The sequence below is a fragment of the Cervus canadensis genome, chromosome 8, assembly GCF_019320065.1.
Source record: "Cervus canadensis isolate Bull #8, Minnesota chromosome 8, ASM1932006v1, whole genome shotgun sequence".
Taxonomy (NCBI): domain Eukaryota; kingdom Metazoa; phylum Chordata; class Mammalia; order Artiodactyla; family Cervidae; genus Cervus; species Cervus canadensis.
Window position 1 is genome coordinate 28346172 of NC_057393.1, and position 18030 is coordinate 28364201.

Below are 18030 nucleotides of genomic sequence, written 5' to 3' on the forward strand. Positions count from 1 at the left end.
TCCATTCAGTAGGTTGCCTTTTCATCTTGTTGATGATTTCCTTTGCTTTGCAGAAGCCTCTTAGCTTGATGTGCTCCCACTTGTTTATTTTTGCCTTTGTTGCTTTTGTTTTGGAGTCAGATACAAAAAATCATTGCCAGGAGTGGTGTCAAGGTGCTTACTACTATGTTTTCTTTTAGGAGTTTTATGGTTTCAGGTCTTACATTCAAGTCTTTGATCCATTTTGAGTTAATTTTTGTGTACAGTATAAGATAGTTGTTTCATTCTTTTGCAAGTGGCTGTCCAATTTTCTCAGCACTGTTTATTGAAGAGACTGACCTTTCTCCCATTGTGTATGCTTGCCTCTTTTGTAATTAAAAATAATTGGTTTTATTATTCTTTAGTTTGATCAACAAAGTTGTGTTTACTTTCCCCACTCAAGCTGTTTTAAAATAGTTCCATTAATGCTGCTCGTACCCTACTTTTTTTTTTTCTTATAAAATATCTTGTCTATATTCTTTGGGAATATCATTTTAAATGTCTGTTTAATATTCCATTAAGTAGATAGACCAGCATTTATTCAACATATTTTTGGTCTTGACCCCTTGAAGACAAGGCACATCCTTCTTTCCCTGTTAATCCATTTTGGTTCAATCACCCATGAAGTTGGCTAACCTTCTTTTGAAATTTTGTTTTCTGTCTGCACCATCTTTTTGAGGTAATGGTATGCCAGATGCTATGTGAAATGGACCTTCTTTTTATTTGCCTTAAACTTTACTCATTCAAGTTTCAGAGAGGCATCTTGGTCTTGTTATCCTTTAGTTTGGTGAATGAAGTTGTGTTTACCTTCTCCTCTGTGGTTAAGCTTTAGTTTTGGGCACTCCCTCCCCAGCCTTGATAGGCAGGCACTGCTATAGATGGTAGGCCCCACATTGTGCTTCTGACCCCGTCACTGACGGGACACTCAGCCTTCTGGTCTGTGGAGAGCATTCAGGGGTACGTACCCCTACTGCAAGGTGGATGTTTGCTGATGAGAACAAGATTTCTTCGGCTCTCTTTTTTGTTCCCTCCCAAATACATCTATTTCTCTTCCCCTTGGGTGGCCTGGAGTGCCCTGTTGACTGGATCTTGGCAACTGGCTGCCTCATCCTTCACCTGCCCAGGACTGTGTCTCTCCTCTTCCTGACTTCTGTTGACCTCCTGTTCCCACTCCGCTGGTCCCTCCCTGACAGTGCTGTCACTGCACTTCTGCTCCTGGCCTAGCCTCACCCGGTGAGTTTGTGTGACCTTCGCACTGCATTCATGCTTTGGGACTTAGCCGCTATAATGATGTCCATGGCGCAGGTTAGCAGATGGCGGCAGCAGCAATGAGACCTGACATGTTCTAATGACTCTCTTCTTCCCACCCTTGCTGTCCGAGCTGATGGAGGGGCAGGGGTTTCCTTGAGGCATTTTAGGAGGGGGCCAAGGGAAATTGGGGGGCGCCCAGGTGCCGATGAAGCCTGTGACCTTTGCTGCTATAATATCAGTGTTTCACAAGCAGGGCGGTTCGGGAGCCCACTTGCAGCCCATCAAAAATTGATTTAATTGCAATTTTTCCTCCAATTAGGAGCACTGGAGCCTGACTAATTGGAGTAATAGAGAGTAATAAGGCTCAGATAAAAAGCCTTCCTCGGCGGCCTTTGTATCTCGTGTCAGTGCCTGTCAGAGGTCAGAGAGCTTGCATATTCTATTAGGCAGCCCAGCCTTCATTTGTACAAATTAGTTTACCCAACAGTAATTAAAATGCCAATGCGGGTTGAAGAGAACTGAATACACTTGATGGGCATGTTGGTGAATGATGTGACAGCTCTGGTGGCCTCCCTTGCCAAAGTGTGTCAGCCCAGCTCAGAGGCGGCTGGGGCCTGGGCCAGCTGGGCAGCTCCAGGCCAGCCACGGGGCACAGCTGCCGAGCACGCCCTTCTGCTGCCCCTCCTCAGAGCCCCTCCATCGCTCCTTTCTTCTCCCAGGTGGAGTCATTTGTTCACTTGTCCATTCGTTCATTCAATAAGCATTTGAGTTTTCAGTATGTGGCAGGCATTATACTAGGTGCTGCGGAAAGAACTTACAGGACACAGGGTGTAAAATCACTTGGGCTCTGGAATTAAGACTAACTGGGTTCAAATTCTAGTCCCACTGGTTGCTCCATGTGTGAGCAAGATCAAGTCTGTTACTTTTCTGTGTCTCAGTGTCCTCGTCTGTCAGACATGAGGGAGAGACAGAGTAGTGCTTTGGAGACATTTGTTTGTGGATTCTAGCACACAGCAAGTGCTCAGTCACTTCCTAGTGTGGTTAAGAGGGTCCAAATTAAGGCAGAGGCAGCATGAATATACCTTCTTTTCACCCTGCCCACACCCGACTGATTTTTCTTCATACTTTCCTCTTCTCTGTTCTGTATCTTTGTTATTTTCTATTCCTCAACTCGACTACCAGAACTCCCAACTCTCTTGGTCTCTTTTTTTTTTTTTCTCTCTCTTGGTCTCTTTGACATGAGGTCTCTTATGTCTTCTTCTTGGGCCTATGGATGATCTCTGTGAGGCCAGGTTTTCCTAAGTTGGGACCAGGAGGCCAGTAAGGTAGCTTGGGCATCTGGGCAGGGTAAGACTTTGTAGAGTGGGTGAGAAATTGGATGAGAAATTGTAGAAGGCTAGCTTCTGATTAGGACTTTCTGGTCCAAAAAGAGAAGTTTGTGGAGTCAGAATGACTTTTAGACCCTCAGGGTGAGAGAGTATTCATTTGTGTAAGAGCATGTGTGTGTATGTGTGTGCTGACATTTTTAGGTATTGCTGGTTATTGTTATTGTTCAGTTGCTAAGTCGTGTCCACCTCTTTGTGACCCCATGGACTGTAGCATGCCAGGCTTCCCTGTCCTTCACTCTCTCCTGGAGTTTGCTTAGATTCGTGTCCATTGAGTTGGTGATGCTATCTAACCTCTGTCATCCTCTGCTGGCCTCTTCTCCTTTTGCTTTCAATCTTTCCCAGCATTAGGGTCTTTTCCATTGAGTCGGCTCTTCACATCAGGTGGCCAAAGTATTGGAGCTTCAGCTTCAGAATCAGTCCTTCCAATGAATATTCAGGATTGATTTCCTTTAAGATTGACTGGTTTGATCTCCTTGCAGTCCAAGGAACTCTCAAGGGTTTTCTCCAGCACCACAATTCAAAGGCATCAATTCAAAAAAACAAAGGCATCAATTCTTTGGCACTCAGCCTTCTTTATAGTCCAACTCTTAAATCCATACCTGACTACTGGAAAAACCACAGCTTTGACTATATGGGCCTTTGTTGGCAAAGTGATGTCTTTGCTTTTTACTATGCTTTCTATTATGTTGATCATAACTTTCCTCCCAAGGAGCAAGCATCTTCTAATTTCATGGCTACAATCACTGTCTGCAATGATTTTGGAGTCCGAGAAAATAAAATCTGTCACTGCTTCCACTTTTTCTCCATCTATTTGCTATGAATTGATGGGACCAGATGCCATGAACTTAGTTTTTTGAATGTTGAGTTTTAAGCCAGCTTTTTCACTGTCCTCTTTTACCCTCATCAAGAGGCTCTTTAGTTACTCTTCACTTTCTGTCATTAGAGTGGTATCATCTGCATATCTGAGGTTGTTGGTATTTTTGCAGGCAATCTTGATTCCAGCTTGTGAGTCATCCAGCCTGGCATTTTGCATTACATACTCTGCATATAATTTAATGAACAGAGTGACAATATATAGCCTTGTCATGCTCCTTTCTTATTTGTTATCTGGTTGTGCTTCACTGTACAACTTCACTGTACCAACACTATGTCATGTGTTATTCAGGTCTGAGCTTGGAGATTTGGGAATTAATCCTCTAAGAAGCAGAGGGACCCCCTTCACAGCTGCTATGACTAGCTTCCTCTGCTGTGTTGGCTGTGAACTCTGGAAGGCCCTTTCAGTTGAAGTCTATAGATTTGTTTTGGGCATCTCTTTGGTACCAGACACTGTGCTGGGCACTAGAATACACAAGAGCCACCACACAGTCCATGATCTCAAAAGGAAGATGGGAAGATAAGCCCTCAAATGCCATTTGTCTCTTGCAGGCGAGATCAGGGTGTGGCAGGACTTAAGAGGAAGGCCTGTCAGGCTACTGAGCAGCCAGCAGATCCTGCTTCTGCCTGTTGAGTAGGGCTGGCCATCCCTGTCCCTCGGGCTGACAGTCCCCATGGTTTGGATGTGAGTCTTGGTGAACGTTCCAAGCAGGACCTGGCTCCAAATCTGCTGAACTGCTGCTTACATGGTTGTTTTTGTTTTGTTTTGACTGAGTGTTAAATTTGATTAAATTCTTAGGCCCTTGTAAATGCCAGAGGGACTTTCTACTCTCCCTCTTGTACCTCCTTCCTGCTTTACATGGTTAAGCAAGGGAAAATGGCAGCTTTTGGAAAGAAATGTTCACAGGTGTTATATCCAGGCAATTAAGAAAGGTCCTTACGGGCGTGAAGGTGAGAGGTATTCCTCCTGGAGGCAGAGGGTGAGGGTCAGGGGTAGGTGGGCAGGAATAGAGGACAGGAATCCAGGGGCAGGGGTTCCCATCCCTGCTGGAAAGTCAGAGCTGTGGAGGTGCCTCCTCTCTTTCTCCATTGACTTACCTTGATGCTAATTTAGGCCTGTGGCCAGTCAGAGGCCTGCCACAGGCCTCCTTAAAGAGTCTGTGTGTCTGTGCTGGTGCCCCTTACCTGGCTCTCTACTTCTCAAAATCTGGAGAGCCCCATTGCCTGCATGAATGATTTCTAAGGGCTATTATGTTTCCAACTCAAGGTAATTAACTTTACCAGTTATTACTGGATTGCCCTCAAGAGAAAAATGTTGGTGGGAGAGGGAAGTGAGGATAACACCTCCTGGCTTTGTAGTTTGGGGCTTCAGTGTCCAGTGGCTGCATACCACGCTGGGTGTCACTTGGAGCATGACAGAGTGACTGTTTTAGAATACCATTCTAGTTTAGTGGCTACTGGCATGCCTATGGGTTGATAGGAGGCTGCGAAGACTGAGCATGTCCCTAGAGAAGTCTTGATTTGAGGCATGGATGCTCCAGGGTGGTTTATGTGGCCTTTTTGTCTGCCCAGGGTTGAAACACAAACCCCTGCCCTGCAATTTTGATTGTAAATCAGTGGCTTGCCCAGTGCCTGCCCTAACATCTCCTCTATCAGCAACTAGCAGGCCAGCCCCCCACCAAGCCAAAGCCATCAGCTTCTCAGAGCCCCAACTGTGGAAATCCATCTCCCCACTGACATGCTTGGGATCAGAGAGCCACAGGTGCTGGGCAGGGCCAGGGCCAATAGGCTGCTGCCCCACAGTGCTAACGTGTCATTAATATGTCCAGTTCCTCCCCCAAGCCCAGACATGTAGGGACATGTCCCTTCCCTGCCCCAGGGCTCCTGAGTGACATAACTGCTTTCAGCTCTCTTGTTCCAGTTTAGATTTTCAAGCCCAGGGTTCCTGCAGGCTCCCCCTCCCAACACCCTCCAAATCTTCTGACAAAGGAGTGGTCTGGCACATGGGTTCAAGTTCTAGTCCTAGTACTGTGGCCAGCCTGGCTCATTGAATGGATTCTTCTCACTGGGTTTGGGCCTCCACTTAAAATGAAACTGCAGATTATATATGTTGAACTTTTTAGGGGTTTAAGAGAGGCTCTTAAATATGGGCAATATGGTCAGAGTGTTCCTTCTCTCTTGCCTCTTGGCAGTGTCTGTCATTGTCCTCTAAACTCTGACTTTCATCCCACTCCCACAGCAGTCCTGACTGCCTAGGCCTTCACACTCCCTGCTTTCCCACCCTTACCTTTTCATGTCATTACCTACCTTTCATCATTTGCCTTTTCTCACTTTGGTGCCTTTATACCTGCCCTGTGCTTGTATCATGTTACCATATTCCCCAGCTCTTAAAACCTTCAGTAAAGCCGCCCAGCCTCCCTCACCTCTGACCAGGGCATCAGCTTCCAGTGCCCAACAACCTATTACAGGGAGACCATTCCTGTAGTGTGGCATCGTGAAGTTGGTGTTCATACAACTGAAGACCAACAGGCTTGCTTTCCCTTGACTTGAGTTGTACATCTAGAGATCCATTCTTACGGTGGGCAGAGACCACCCAACCAGGTCTGAGCAGCAAACTCAGCTGCCATTGAACCCGTGGGTCCTCTGGCCAAGCAGCTCTGGGAGGTTACAACCCTCACTCTGAATCCGTATGGTTTCCCACACTTCTCTGATGGCTCCCCTGGCTGCTTCTCTCATCCTGGCTTAACCCCATGGTCCCCTGGAGAATGAGCACAGCGCTTCCAATTGTGTGGCCATTTCCACCACAAGTTCTGACAAGCCAGACCTGACTCTGCTCTTCGTTTGTTTGGCAGCTCCTTTGTGACAGGGACGGCTTGTTGTGGGCACTTCTCACCCTTAAGAATCTGGGACCTCAACAGGTAAGAGATTCCTGAGTCCACCATGGCTTCCAGGGTGGGTGGGGCTGGAGCAGCTGGGAGGCCAAGGAAAGAGCTGCCCAAGCCAGCCCATTTCAGTTGCCCGAGTGGTCCAGGAGGAGGTTGGAAGGACCCTGCCCCACAACCTGACAGGCTCCACTGTGTCACCTTCTCACATAGGATCAATTGTTAGCTTATGGAAACTGTTGAAGTAATTTATAATAGGTACATAATTTCATGTAGAACTTACGATAACAATTTGGATTTATGATACTTCTTCTCTAAGGAGTGCCTGACTATGTGGCTATAAAAAATTGTATCTGTCCTCAGAGATGATTTTTCTAAAATAAATTAATTTTGGAAGTGCCCACAGATCCTTAAGAAGAACAATACAGCACAGTTAAAATACACCCAGGTTTTATTTACAGTTCTCTGCCTTGGCAGGCTTGACATATTCCCATTTGATTACCTGCTATTCTGTGTTGTTTTTTTTTTAAACTTTTCATTTGAAATAATTATAGATTAATAGGAAGTTACAAAAGTAGGAAGGCAAGGTACCTGTGTAACATGTTACATAATATCAAACCTAGCAAGTTGGTAGGTACAGTTGGTACAGTCCGCAGACCTTTATCTGACTTTACTTATTTTGTGTGTATAAATTTCTTTGCAGTTTTATCCCATGTGTAGAATCATGTAACTACTGCCACAATAAAGATACAGAAGTGTGCTGTTCCATCAGCACAAAGACCCTTCCCGTACACATTTATAGCTGCACCCATCCTCCACCCCTCCCTCTTGCTCCTAACCCCTGGCAACCACTTAGGTGTTCTTCATCTCTATGATTTTGTTATTTTGAAGGTATTATATAAATGAACTAATATATGTAGTATATATGTAGTATGTAATCTTTGGAGGTTTTTTTCTTTATGCTGCATAATTCCCTTGAGAGTCACAGAAGTGTTGCGTGTGTCAGTAGTGCTTTCTTCCTTCTTGCTCAGTAGTATTCTCTGGTATGGATATACCAAAGTTTCTTTCCCCATCAATCAGCATTCACCCATTGAAGAACATTTGGGCGGTTCTGTTTTTTGACTGTTGAGGATCAGGCTATTGAACATTTGTGTATAGGCTTTTGTGTGGGCACACGTTCTCAGTTTTTTTGAATTACTACCTGGGAATACAATTGCTGGGTCATTTGCTAAGTGTGTGCTTAGTTTTTTTTACCTGCCAGTCTATTTTCAGTATCTTACCACTTTATATTCTGACTCCAGTGTCTGAGAGATCTAGTTTCTGCACATTTTCAACAGTATCTGGTAGTGTCACTATTTCTTATTTATTTTAGTGGATGTGTTATTTGTGATTTTGATTCAAATTTCCCTAGTGGCTAATGATGTTGAACATCTTTTCATGTGCTTATTTGCCTTCTATATATTCTCTTTGGTGAAATGTCTGCTCATGTTTGCCTATTTCTAATTAGATAGTTTGCTTTTTCATTGATGAGGTCACAGAGATAGGCATTTCTGCTGCAAGTCAGTTTTATTTAAGTCACGTTGTTGGGTATGCTTGGCATCAATACTGACCCAGGCCCGGGATGGCAGACAAGCTGCGGCAGTGAGGGTGTGCACCACCCCACTGTGGTCCAGCTGTATCTTGAAGGCTGAGTAACCTTTGAATGGCCTATTCTGCCTGTGATTGCCTTGGCTGGGGTATGTTGGGGCACAGATTAGTGGTCAGAATGGAGTTCTAAGGCACCAGCTCCTTCAAAAGCATTCTCTTATGAAACCTCTAGACCTCACTAACACTAAACACTGGCCTTTATAGAATCCAGAAAGGACCCAAGTGAGAATGAGTACAAGACAGCTGTGGCCTCAGTTCTCACTGGAGCCAGACAACAAATAGCTACTGCACCCTCTGACCAGCCTGAGGCAAGGCTGTCCTGGGCATTGCTTGGCTTCACCTGCCTGCTCTCTGGCCCCCAGACTCCTCTCCTCACCACCGAGGAGCCAGGCCTCACTTAAACACCTCTTCTGTCCTCAGGGAAGCTTGAGGACCAGTGGTGCAGGGACTGAGGGGGAAGATGCCCTGATGGAGGCATCCACTTTTGGTGGGAGGAAATGGATGGACAGGACGACTGTCTGTAGCTGTCTTTCCCAAAGAAGCCCAAGCAGATAATAAAGCCATGTAGAAAATAGGATTAAGGTAATGAACAGGCAGGACAGAGTTTGATCTTTCAATAACGCCAAAGCCTGACTGACAGGCCAATCTGGAAGGTGGAGCAGCATCGCAGGCAGGACTCAGTGGCGGGGCGGTGCTCAGTGCTGGGTGGATTCTTTGCTTTTAACCTGTCACCTCTGAAACCTGAGGAGTGCTGGGATTTTCTCTTTTATGTGTGTGCTCAGCCTGGGGGGAGGAGCACTGGAGGGCAGTTTTGCTCAGAGCATGGCCCCTCCAGAGGCTGCCCTCAGGGTGGTGGTGGGGGCTGGGACACACCTCAGAGGTTTAGGCACCTGCTGGGCACCAGTGCACCCTCGTCCGTCTGTGTCTCAGGTATGGGTCCTCAGGCAGCCTAGGCTGCTTTTCAGTGTCTGAGGACCTCTTTCAAGGTCATCATGGCTTCCTCAAGCCCTCTGTGCCTCAAGATTCCTAGAACCTCTGTTCTCCCTCTGGGGGGTGCAAGGAAGCGAGGTGCTAGCTGGAGCACACTGGTCTGAGAGCAGCCGTGGGCACCAAGACATTGCCCAGATGGCAGGGAGCTTGGCTGTCCCCCACTCTTCTTCTTCTGCCTCTCTCTGAGCTGTGGACCATGGGCTGGGCCCAGCGGCAGGGGATTTCTAACCTGTGTAAACCAGATGGGAAGAAAGATAAGAGTCCTTCCCCCAGTTTGGATGTGCTAGAGTGTTCCTGTTTCCAAGGGTAGATAGTGTTCAGGCCATCTCTGGCCCCCAAGGGCTCTATCTTGGCCCTGCCACTCACCCACCACTGAGGTATCCGTAGTTAGGCCCTGCGGAACTGCCATCCTGTTTCTGACCTTGGGTCTGGAGGAATGAAGGCCCATCTAGTGTTCTCTGTCTGCATTTGCTCAGGGCCCTTGGCTCTGCCCCAGGAATGGTGGTGTCTGTGTGGGGCACACCTCCTGATGCTGAAGACCCTGTGGGTGGGTAGGGGTTCTGACTGGCCTGACATCTGACTGGCCTGACATCACACACAGATCTTCCCCTGGCTCTACTCTTACCAAGGTGTGTTTGAGCTGGATCTAGCCTTGGTGCCCTGAGATGAGGCAGTGGGGACATGGGCACCAGGATGGAGAGGCCTGTGATCTCACTCAGCTCTGGAGATTTCCCAGGGGGCCAGCTGTAGCTCCAAGCCAACCAGGGACTGCTGGGCAAGGAAGAAAGGAGGGGTGGGTTTTGGTGACTTGGCTCCTCCTAGAGCATTGAGGGTTTGGGTCCTCAGCTAGGTAGTGCTCTGTTCTGTATGTGTATGACTCACACCCCTGCATAATCCCACCTCATCTCCCCTTCCCCTTCTGGCCAGCATCATCCCTGGTGCCCCCTGACTCCTCCATTTCCATCCTAAAGCCCCGAAGTCTCCTCTTTCTCAACAGAGGCAGGGGCAGAGAAGCTTCTCACATATTCTGACAGACACCATGTATTTTTCTGTTGGGCTTTTGCTCTACTACCTGACCCCTGTGCCTGAAATACCCCCTGTCTGCCTACTGAAACCCTGCTCATTCTTTAGCATGAATAGACCTCTACCACGAGGCACTCCCTGATCCTCACCCCTGTGGCTCGAGATGGTGACCCTTAGAACATTCATAGGGCCACCGTGTTGGCCACCATGTGGCCTGGAACTTATCTTGGAACCCTGGACTGAACATGGGAGATACACGTCACGGCATCCTACAGCACTGGAATAACGAAGGGTGCCCGGCTACACCCCTTTCTGTCTGCAGAAAAAACGGGTCCTGACTGCAGGCTGGGCCACTCTGAGGGCACCGTTAGTGCCCATCCCACCCAGGTGTGGCTTTGTCTCTGCCCCTGACCCTCCACCTGGGGCGGGGGGCCTGGTCCTCAGTCAGGGTGATTATGGGAATTGCCCCTCTTTAAGTATGTGCCTTCTCCTTTGAAATTATTACTGACAGCTTTTTTCATTTTCTTTTTTCTTTACCTCTTTAAGGAACCCTGTAATTTCTTTCTCTTTCTTTCTTTCTTCCCCCACCCCTTTCCTTTTTCTTTCTTGTCCCCTCTGTCCCCCTGAACTCTTTGAAATTGGCTCTCTGCCTGCTGACACCAAACTGATACTTTGCGTTTCACTTCTCCTTATCCCTTTATGGCAACAGATGTTGAAATTTTGTATCCTTTTATCTGCCTGGCTGCCCCTTCCTGTAATTACGGTCCTCTTGTTAGCAGTACAAAGTGGGCTGCCCGGCTGCCTGGCCTTTGAGCCATTGTGTCTGAACACGTGTGCGCAGGCGGGTGCTGGAGCTGTGCACGCGCACACACGTGCATGTGAGGGGCCTGTGCTTGGAAAGGGCCCTTCCCGCTCACTGGACAGGGCTGGGGCAGGCGAAGCCTTAGTGGGCTTCTCCTGGTCTCCATGGTTCTATCTGGGACCTCGGTTACAGAACGGAGGTTGCGTCAAGTCTCTCACCCTCCTCACCAGAAGGCTGGACAAGGACAGCCACTCCCACCCCTCACGCCTCCAGCAGTGAGCACCTGGAGGCCCGTGGTGGTCAGCTTATTCCCTTCACATACCCACACCTCCAGCCAAAGCAGGTGGCCCTGCCCTGCACCTCTGCAGTTGTTGGTGCTTCACCTGTTCCATCTCCCATCTTCTGTCCCTGCCGGGACTCACTGCAGAAATGTCCTTTTATCTGTCCCCTTAGTAAACTCCCTTTTATCTCTCTTCTGGTACCAACCAAGCCACCCCTTGTATTGTCAGTCAGGTAGATGAGACTTCTTTCCCTCCATGGAGGAAGGGACCATGTCCCTCCCTGTCCAAGTCTCAGCTCACGTCTCCCTGCAGTCTCCATTAGGCACAATGACTTGTGTACAGAAGGTGCTTAGTAAATGACTACTGATCAAAGAAAGGAAGAAAAGGAAGGAGAGGGTGGCAAGAAAGGAGGGCACACTGTCCTTATTTTCTCAGTGATCATGTTAGGCCCAGCTTATATTATACCTTCAGGGGAAGTGAAGATGTAAGAAGGTAGACTGTCACTCTTCCTTCTTTTCAGAAGCCATTGTTTTATTTTTGTGGTTGCACATACTGGGTCCGGGTATCCTCACACCCAAATAGATGCAGGAATTAACACCCACAGAACCTCCAGGGACCTTTGTTCCATCTAGTCAAAGTTATGGTTTTTCCAATGGTCGTGTATGGAAGTGAGAGTTGGACTATAAAGAAAGCTGAGCACCAAAGAATTGATGTTTTTGAGCTGTGGTGTTGGAGGAGACTCTTGAGAGTCCCTTGGACTGCAAAGAGATCCATCCTAAAGGAGACCAGTCCTGAATATTCATTGGAAGGGCTGATGCTGAAGCTGAAACTCTAATACTTTGGCCACCTGATGCGAAAAAGTGACTCACTGGAAAAGACCCTGATGCTGGGAAAGACTGAAGGCAGGAGAAGGAGACAAGAGAGGATGAGATGGTTGGATGGCATCACCGACTCAATGGACATGAGTTTGAGTAAATTCCGGGAGCTGGCGATGGACAGGGAGGCCTGGCGTGCTGCAGTCCATGGGGTCGCAAAGAGTCGGACATGACTGAATGACTGAACTGAACTGAACCTCCAAGGAGCAGCATCAGGAACCCAGTGTGTTAAGAGTGGCTGGAAATGTTGTGGGGGGCCACGGGCATTCTTATATGTGTGGGTGAGGCAGTAGCGCCTGGGTATCTTACCTCAGGGTGGTCAGCACAGGAGGACTTTGTATGGGCCACCAGGGAGGTGCGCAGAGGCAGGATGAGGGAGAACACAGAGGGAGTGAAGCAGGGCACCTGGCTTCCCTGGCCTGCAGGGCCCAGCCTGGGGCAGAGGGGCTTCCAGAGCCCGCCTCCCTGTGCCCAACTCTGGCCTGGCGCTGAGGGCCTCTTCCGGACAGGGTAGCTGGTCTTCAAGGCTAGTAACCACTTCCAGTCAGCTGTCCCGACAAAGATGGGGGGGGCGCTATTAGTACCTTATTTAAATTTCCTCCTCCCTGTCAGGAAGTTCCTGTGGTCCTTCTTCCCTCCAGCTTCAGTGGAGCTGCCTGGGCAGCAGGATAGGTAGGGCCCTCACCTGAGCCCCGCCACCTCAAAGTCTGGGATCCAGCCACGCTCTGCTGTTTTCCCTGCCCAGGTACTCCGGGGCTCCTCTGGGAAGCTGCACACAGCCCAGCCTGGGGAACAGGTCTCTTTCAGGCAGCCCTCCCCGGCCTGTGTCTCATTCATCAGGCTCACAGGGGCGGCCCCATCTGTCTTTATCTTTCCCTGGGTTGAGAGAGAATTGCTGGAGTCAGGCTAGGGGGAGGCTGGGTGGAGGCCCCCCAGCCCTCAGTGGCTCCTGGCAGCCCTGGCTTTGTGCGCAGGAGCGGGAAGGGAAGGGACTTTTTGTCTGGCGTCTATAGTGCAGACCTGGCCCTTGCTCCTGTCTTGGCCTGAGGCTCTAAGCGGCAGCCCCTTTCCCACACAAGTTGTGCGACAGCCAAGGCTCTGCACCCCTCCCTCACACCCCCCACAGTGAGAGGCCGAGAGGCATTCTTAACATTCTTTCCAGAGAAAAGGGGTGAAACGTCTGAATTTGGGGGTCACCACGTTATACAAATTGCAATCTAATCGTTTTTACAAGAACACACTTGCAGTAAGAAAAGGAGCCCGGGAGGAGGGGCCCAGGAGACAGACAGCTTGTTTTGTCCCCCTTCCCCCCAAAGTTTGGGGCTATTGTGGTGCTCATCTTGCTCCCTCCACCAGAGCGGTTGAGCTAGAGTTTTCTAGTTAAATTGGTCCTGTGGTGGGGGCCACGAAGGGCCCACGGTGCCATTTCTGTTTGTTTTCCCAAATCAAAGCCCCAGCAGGGCTTCTATGGCACCGCTGAGCTGCTATTTGAAGAGACAGGGCCATTTCCCAGAGCCTGGTGTGTCAGTTTATGCGCTGAACTTAACCTCACCGGTACTGCACAACAGAGCCTGGAGGGTCCCAGGCCCAGAGGCAAAAGAAACTGTATCTTTTTATTGGCCCATTTAAAGTGTGTGTGGCCATTTCAGGGAGTCAGAGAACTAGTGTGGCAGAGACTCCTCAGGCCCTGACCAGGCCAGGCCGGCAGACAAGGGCTTTTGGGCCTTGTCCTGGTCTCCGGGGGCTGGTGCTCGCTCAGCCTTCGGGTCTCCACTCCAGTACTCTTGCCTGGAGAATCCCAGGGACGGAGGAGCTTGGTGGGATGCCGTCTACGGGGTCACACAGAGTTGGACACGACTGAAGCGACTTAGCAGCAGCAGAGGGTAGGGTTGTGTTTCTTATTGCACAGGCTGACAAGACATTTCCAGTGGTGCCTGAGATGCCACCCTGCCCGGGCAGGGCCCAGGTTGGCAACTCGGCATGGGTGTGGTCATTCTGCTGCCGACCTTCTGTCCACGGGTGCCTGTCTCTCCTTCATTCCGAACCCTGGGACCAGGGGTGGGCAGGTAGAGCCACGCTGGGCTTCACGCCCCCCAATCTCCACTGCCTTTCATCTTCTATTTCAAACAGACAAACATGAAATTACTTCTATAGATTAAAGGGGAGAGCTCCTCAGTCATTCCTGAAGGCCTCACTAATGGAGGGGGCAGGGCCCCCAAATCTGGGAGGGAGAACTGTGGAGCAAAACAGCCCGGACCCAGTGGACAACAGAGACAGAAAAAATATGACCCCAGCCCCTCTGACCTGCCCAGGAGTGGCGAATCATGGCTGGTGGGCCTGCTTGGGCACTGAGGTCAGTGATCTCTAGGAGATGCTGACGTGGGGAGAAGGCTTTCTATCTGAGCCCTCAGCACACAGAAAGGAGAGCACTTCCCTGGGAAGGAAGCTAGGGGCAGAAGTGCCAACTTAGGGCCTACCCCCACCCTGCCCTGACTGGACAGCAATAGTGCAGCTTGCTGGGGGTCCCCTCACCACCCAGTGCTCACAGGGAAAGGCAGAGTTGGGCAGAAAAGAACCCGCAGTCGCCTCCTTTCCTCCTTCAGGGAAGGTAGCGGCTCCACTGAGAAGGGAGGTTGAGGGTTGGGGTCTGTGAGGAGGAAGGACCGGAGTAAAGGCCCACATTCACGCACGTGGCTCGTGGCCGCTTTGGTGCAACCTGGTTGGCCAAGGCTGAGCTGGTGAGACCACAAAGTCTTCCCCACCCCATGCCAGGGCCTCTTACCTGGGTGTCCCTGTGTAGTGTCCACGGCCCAGGTTTTTCCTGTCACACCATGCAGGAGAGCCCAGCGTGTCCTGAGTGAAGCTGAGGGGTTGGGCCTGGAGCATGCCCCCTTCTTCACTCCCCTCATTCTGAAGAAACTCACCGCTTCTACCCATCCCATAGCCACAGGGATTAGCGGGTATACTTGATGTTGAGGGGTAGTTGCTAGGGCCAGGAGGCCCCCCTAGGTGGTTGCTAGGGGTCTGGCATCAGGGCAAGGGGTCTGCCCACTGCCGCGGTCACGGAGGGAATTACACAGTCACAAAGAAATTGTTCTTCTCGGTAATCTGCTCTCGGCCACCGGGAGGGGCGGTGGGGGCGGGGGGGCAGGCTGGAGCCCAGCAGGCTGGGGGCTGTGATCACAGAGGCGTGCTAGCCCCAGGCCGGGGGCCAGCCGGGCCAGGAACACCAGGGACCAGCCTGCTAAGCTGCTTTCTCAGCGATTTCTCTCCCCAGACACAAAGGTGTTTGCTTGTTTTAACATCTCCTGGGACTCCCCTTCTCCCTCTGTGTGGTCTTTATCCCCAATGAGGTTTGAGCCCCAGATTACAGGCAGGAATTAAGGCATTGGACTCAGGCAGCTCAGAACTGCATGACCTGCAGGATCAAGGCGTATAAAGTAACCAAATGTGTGTGTGTGTGAGGGGGGCCGACCCCTTCGGCAAGGCCCATTCATCGTTCCGAGGAGGAGTGGCTGGGTGGCGGGTAGCCAGCATGCAGGTGTGATGGAGAGGCTGGTGGCTGACTGAGGCCTCGGCTGGGGGGAGGGGCAGGGGCTGGGAACAGGGGAGAGGGCTGGAAGTCCAGAGCATCTCCTCCTTTGGCCCCCTTCCTACGAGGGTCTTAATTCTGCCTCAGGAAGGAGCCCAGGGACTGATGCCACTTGAAGGTTAAAAGCATGTGTGTGGGCCAAGGCAGGACAACCTCTCATCCCCTGCCCCGCCTCTCTTCCCAGTGGGCAGCTGATGACGCACCTGGGCAGTGACTTTCCCCCAGGGGCTGGGGTGCTGGACGTCATGTATGAGTCCCCGTCCACGCTCCTGTCCTGTGGCTACGACACGTATGTCCGCTACTGGGACCTCCGAGCCAGTGCCCGGTGAGTGTGCAGGGCAGGACAACAGGTGGTGGGAACCCTGCCCCCATCCTGGCGCCCCAGGGAGAGGGACAGAGACCGCATAGCAGGGGCTGGGAGAGCAGCCAGCAAGGTCAGAGTAAGCTTAAGACTCTCCACCTCGGCAGCCCTGGTCCCGTGGCCCAGGAGACTAGCCACCAGGCCCCGATAAGAGCCTTGGGAGCCATCAGGGTGCTGTCCTTCAGCGTTCTGCCCCAGCTTTCTTGAGGCCTTCCTTGCCTCTGAAATCTGGTGACACACAGCAGCCACGTGATGCACAAATAAGGCATAAGCCTGCCTGGGGTCAGGGACTTGTGAGAAAGAGATCTTTACTGAGGAGGCTTTCCCCCATTAAGTGTGGTTTTAAAGGAATGTGGTGGTTTGGCATCTTTCTCCCAACCAGAATGGTTTCCTAAGGCCTCTGGGGAAGCTGGGGTGGAGGGGAGGCCACCCCCAGACATCCCCTGCATCACCTCCTCCTGGACAGGAAGTGTGTCATGGAGTGGGAGGAGCCCCACGACAGCACCCTGTACTGCCTACAGACGGATGGGAACCACCTGCTGGCCACTGGCTCCTCCTACTATGGTGTTGTGCGACTGTGGGACCGCCGCCAAAGGGCCTGCCTCCATGTAAGTGTCCTGCCCACCGCAGGCAGGCCTCGTGGATGCCAGGGCTCGTTTCCAGGGTCCGCACTGGGAGTGGGTGCGCCTGGAGAGGGCGGGAGGAAGCCTAGAGTGGCCCCTGTCCCTTGGCACCAGGCCTGGGAATCCTGCATTCGGGCTCCCCCAGCTCCCAGCGGGGATGCTTTTGCCACTCTTGTCCTTCCCCTGCAGGCCTTCCCGCTGACGTCGACACCCCTCAGCAGTCCTGTGTACTGTCTGCGCTTCACCACCAGACACCTCTATGCTGCACTGTCCTACAACCTCCATGTCCTGGACTTTCAAAACCCATGACAAGGCCAACCTAGTCTGTGGGCCAGGGAAGCCAGCTACTCAGGGACTTCTCCTGCCTGGAGGGTTCAGTGATACCTCCTCCCCGGCCTCCCTGTGTTCCTAGACCTGTGACAACGGTGCTCAGGCACCTAAGATAAAGGCTGCTGACTCCTGGGCACTGGGGCTACCCAGGGGTGCAGTCTCTCCCAGGAAACAGTTGGAGAGATGGGACCTACTGCTTCTCAGCTGAACTCAGCTGGGCCTTGCTTCCCTGTTGGCCAGAGCAAGAATCTGGCCTGGAGAGGCCCACGCTTTCTTAGAGCCAGGCCAGCTCAGCACAAGTGTGAGGTGAGGTGCTCCAGGCTTCCCAGGTGGCCCCTTCCCTAGAAGGAGCGGGGAGGCTGCCAGTACCCTGTGGTAACAGCCTCCACATCAGTCAAACCCCACCTTTGACCAAGGTCTTCGGCTGGAGTCCTACGGCCTGGTCTTGCTTTGAAACCAAGAAAGGACAAAGGCAATCCCAAAATTCTGAATTCTGAGCCAGCCCAACCTCAGGCTAGCTGTTGAGACATGTTACAATGTACATTTTTGTAAAAATAAAGTTTGACTGTTCACCGATCTGGTTCCTTACTGGTTAGCAAGACCACAGGGAGAAGGATTAGAAGGATAGACTCAAACTTAGGGCTGGGCACGCTACTGAAGGGTGAGACCAGCCTCATGGCTCAGTGTCCAAAAGAACAAAGGTTTCTTTTCTCCAGGAAGACCTTTCATTACCCCTTTACCCCTTTGGCCCTGGTGGTGGGATGGGTGTCACCTGTGGGTTATGGTGGGGGTCCTGGAAAGGCTCCTGGCGGCTGCTGGCCTGCAGTGACCTCCTTTATCCCACTCCAGTGCTCTGCAAGCCTTATGCTGACTTTATACCCACAGTGTCTTAATATCTTGGGCTGCAAACAGGTTGGGGCCCTGCCCTGCTGGGGTCAGGCTTCCCTGATCCTCCTCTCCATCTAAGACCCATACCTTTATGTGGAAGGTTCTACATTGAAGGTCCAGAGGCTAGCGAAGAAGGAAATGTCATCAACAGCCCCCTCCCTGGGGGCAGAAGCACCAGCGGAGGACGAGGGGGCAGTACACACACA

At 51.1% G+C, this 18030-nt stretch overlaps 1 protein-coding gene across 2 annotated transcripts in view; it reads left to right on the forward strand.

Moving 5' to 3' along the window:
- Positions 1 to 17510, forward strand: part of FBXW4 (F-box and WD repeat domain containing 4) — an 81527-nt gene extending 64017 nt beyond the window's left edge. The window contains exons 6-9 of one of the 2 annotated variants that reach the window (XM_043475656.1): positions 6383 to 6448; positions 15807 to 15947; positions 16450 to 16591; positions 16796 to 17510. In XM_043475656.1, coding sequence (XP_043331591.1) covers positions 6383 to 6448; positions 15807 to 15947; positions 16450 to 16591; positions 16796 to 16915 — 469 coding nt within the window. In that variant the 3' untranslated portion in view covers positions 16916 to 17510. The remainder of the gene's footprint in view (positions 1 to 6382; positions 6449 to 15806; positions 15948 to 16449; positions 16592 to 16795) is intronic. The other variant, XM_043475657.1, reaches the window with a different exon arrangement.
- Positions 17511 to 18030: the final 520 nt, after the last annotated feature.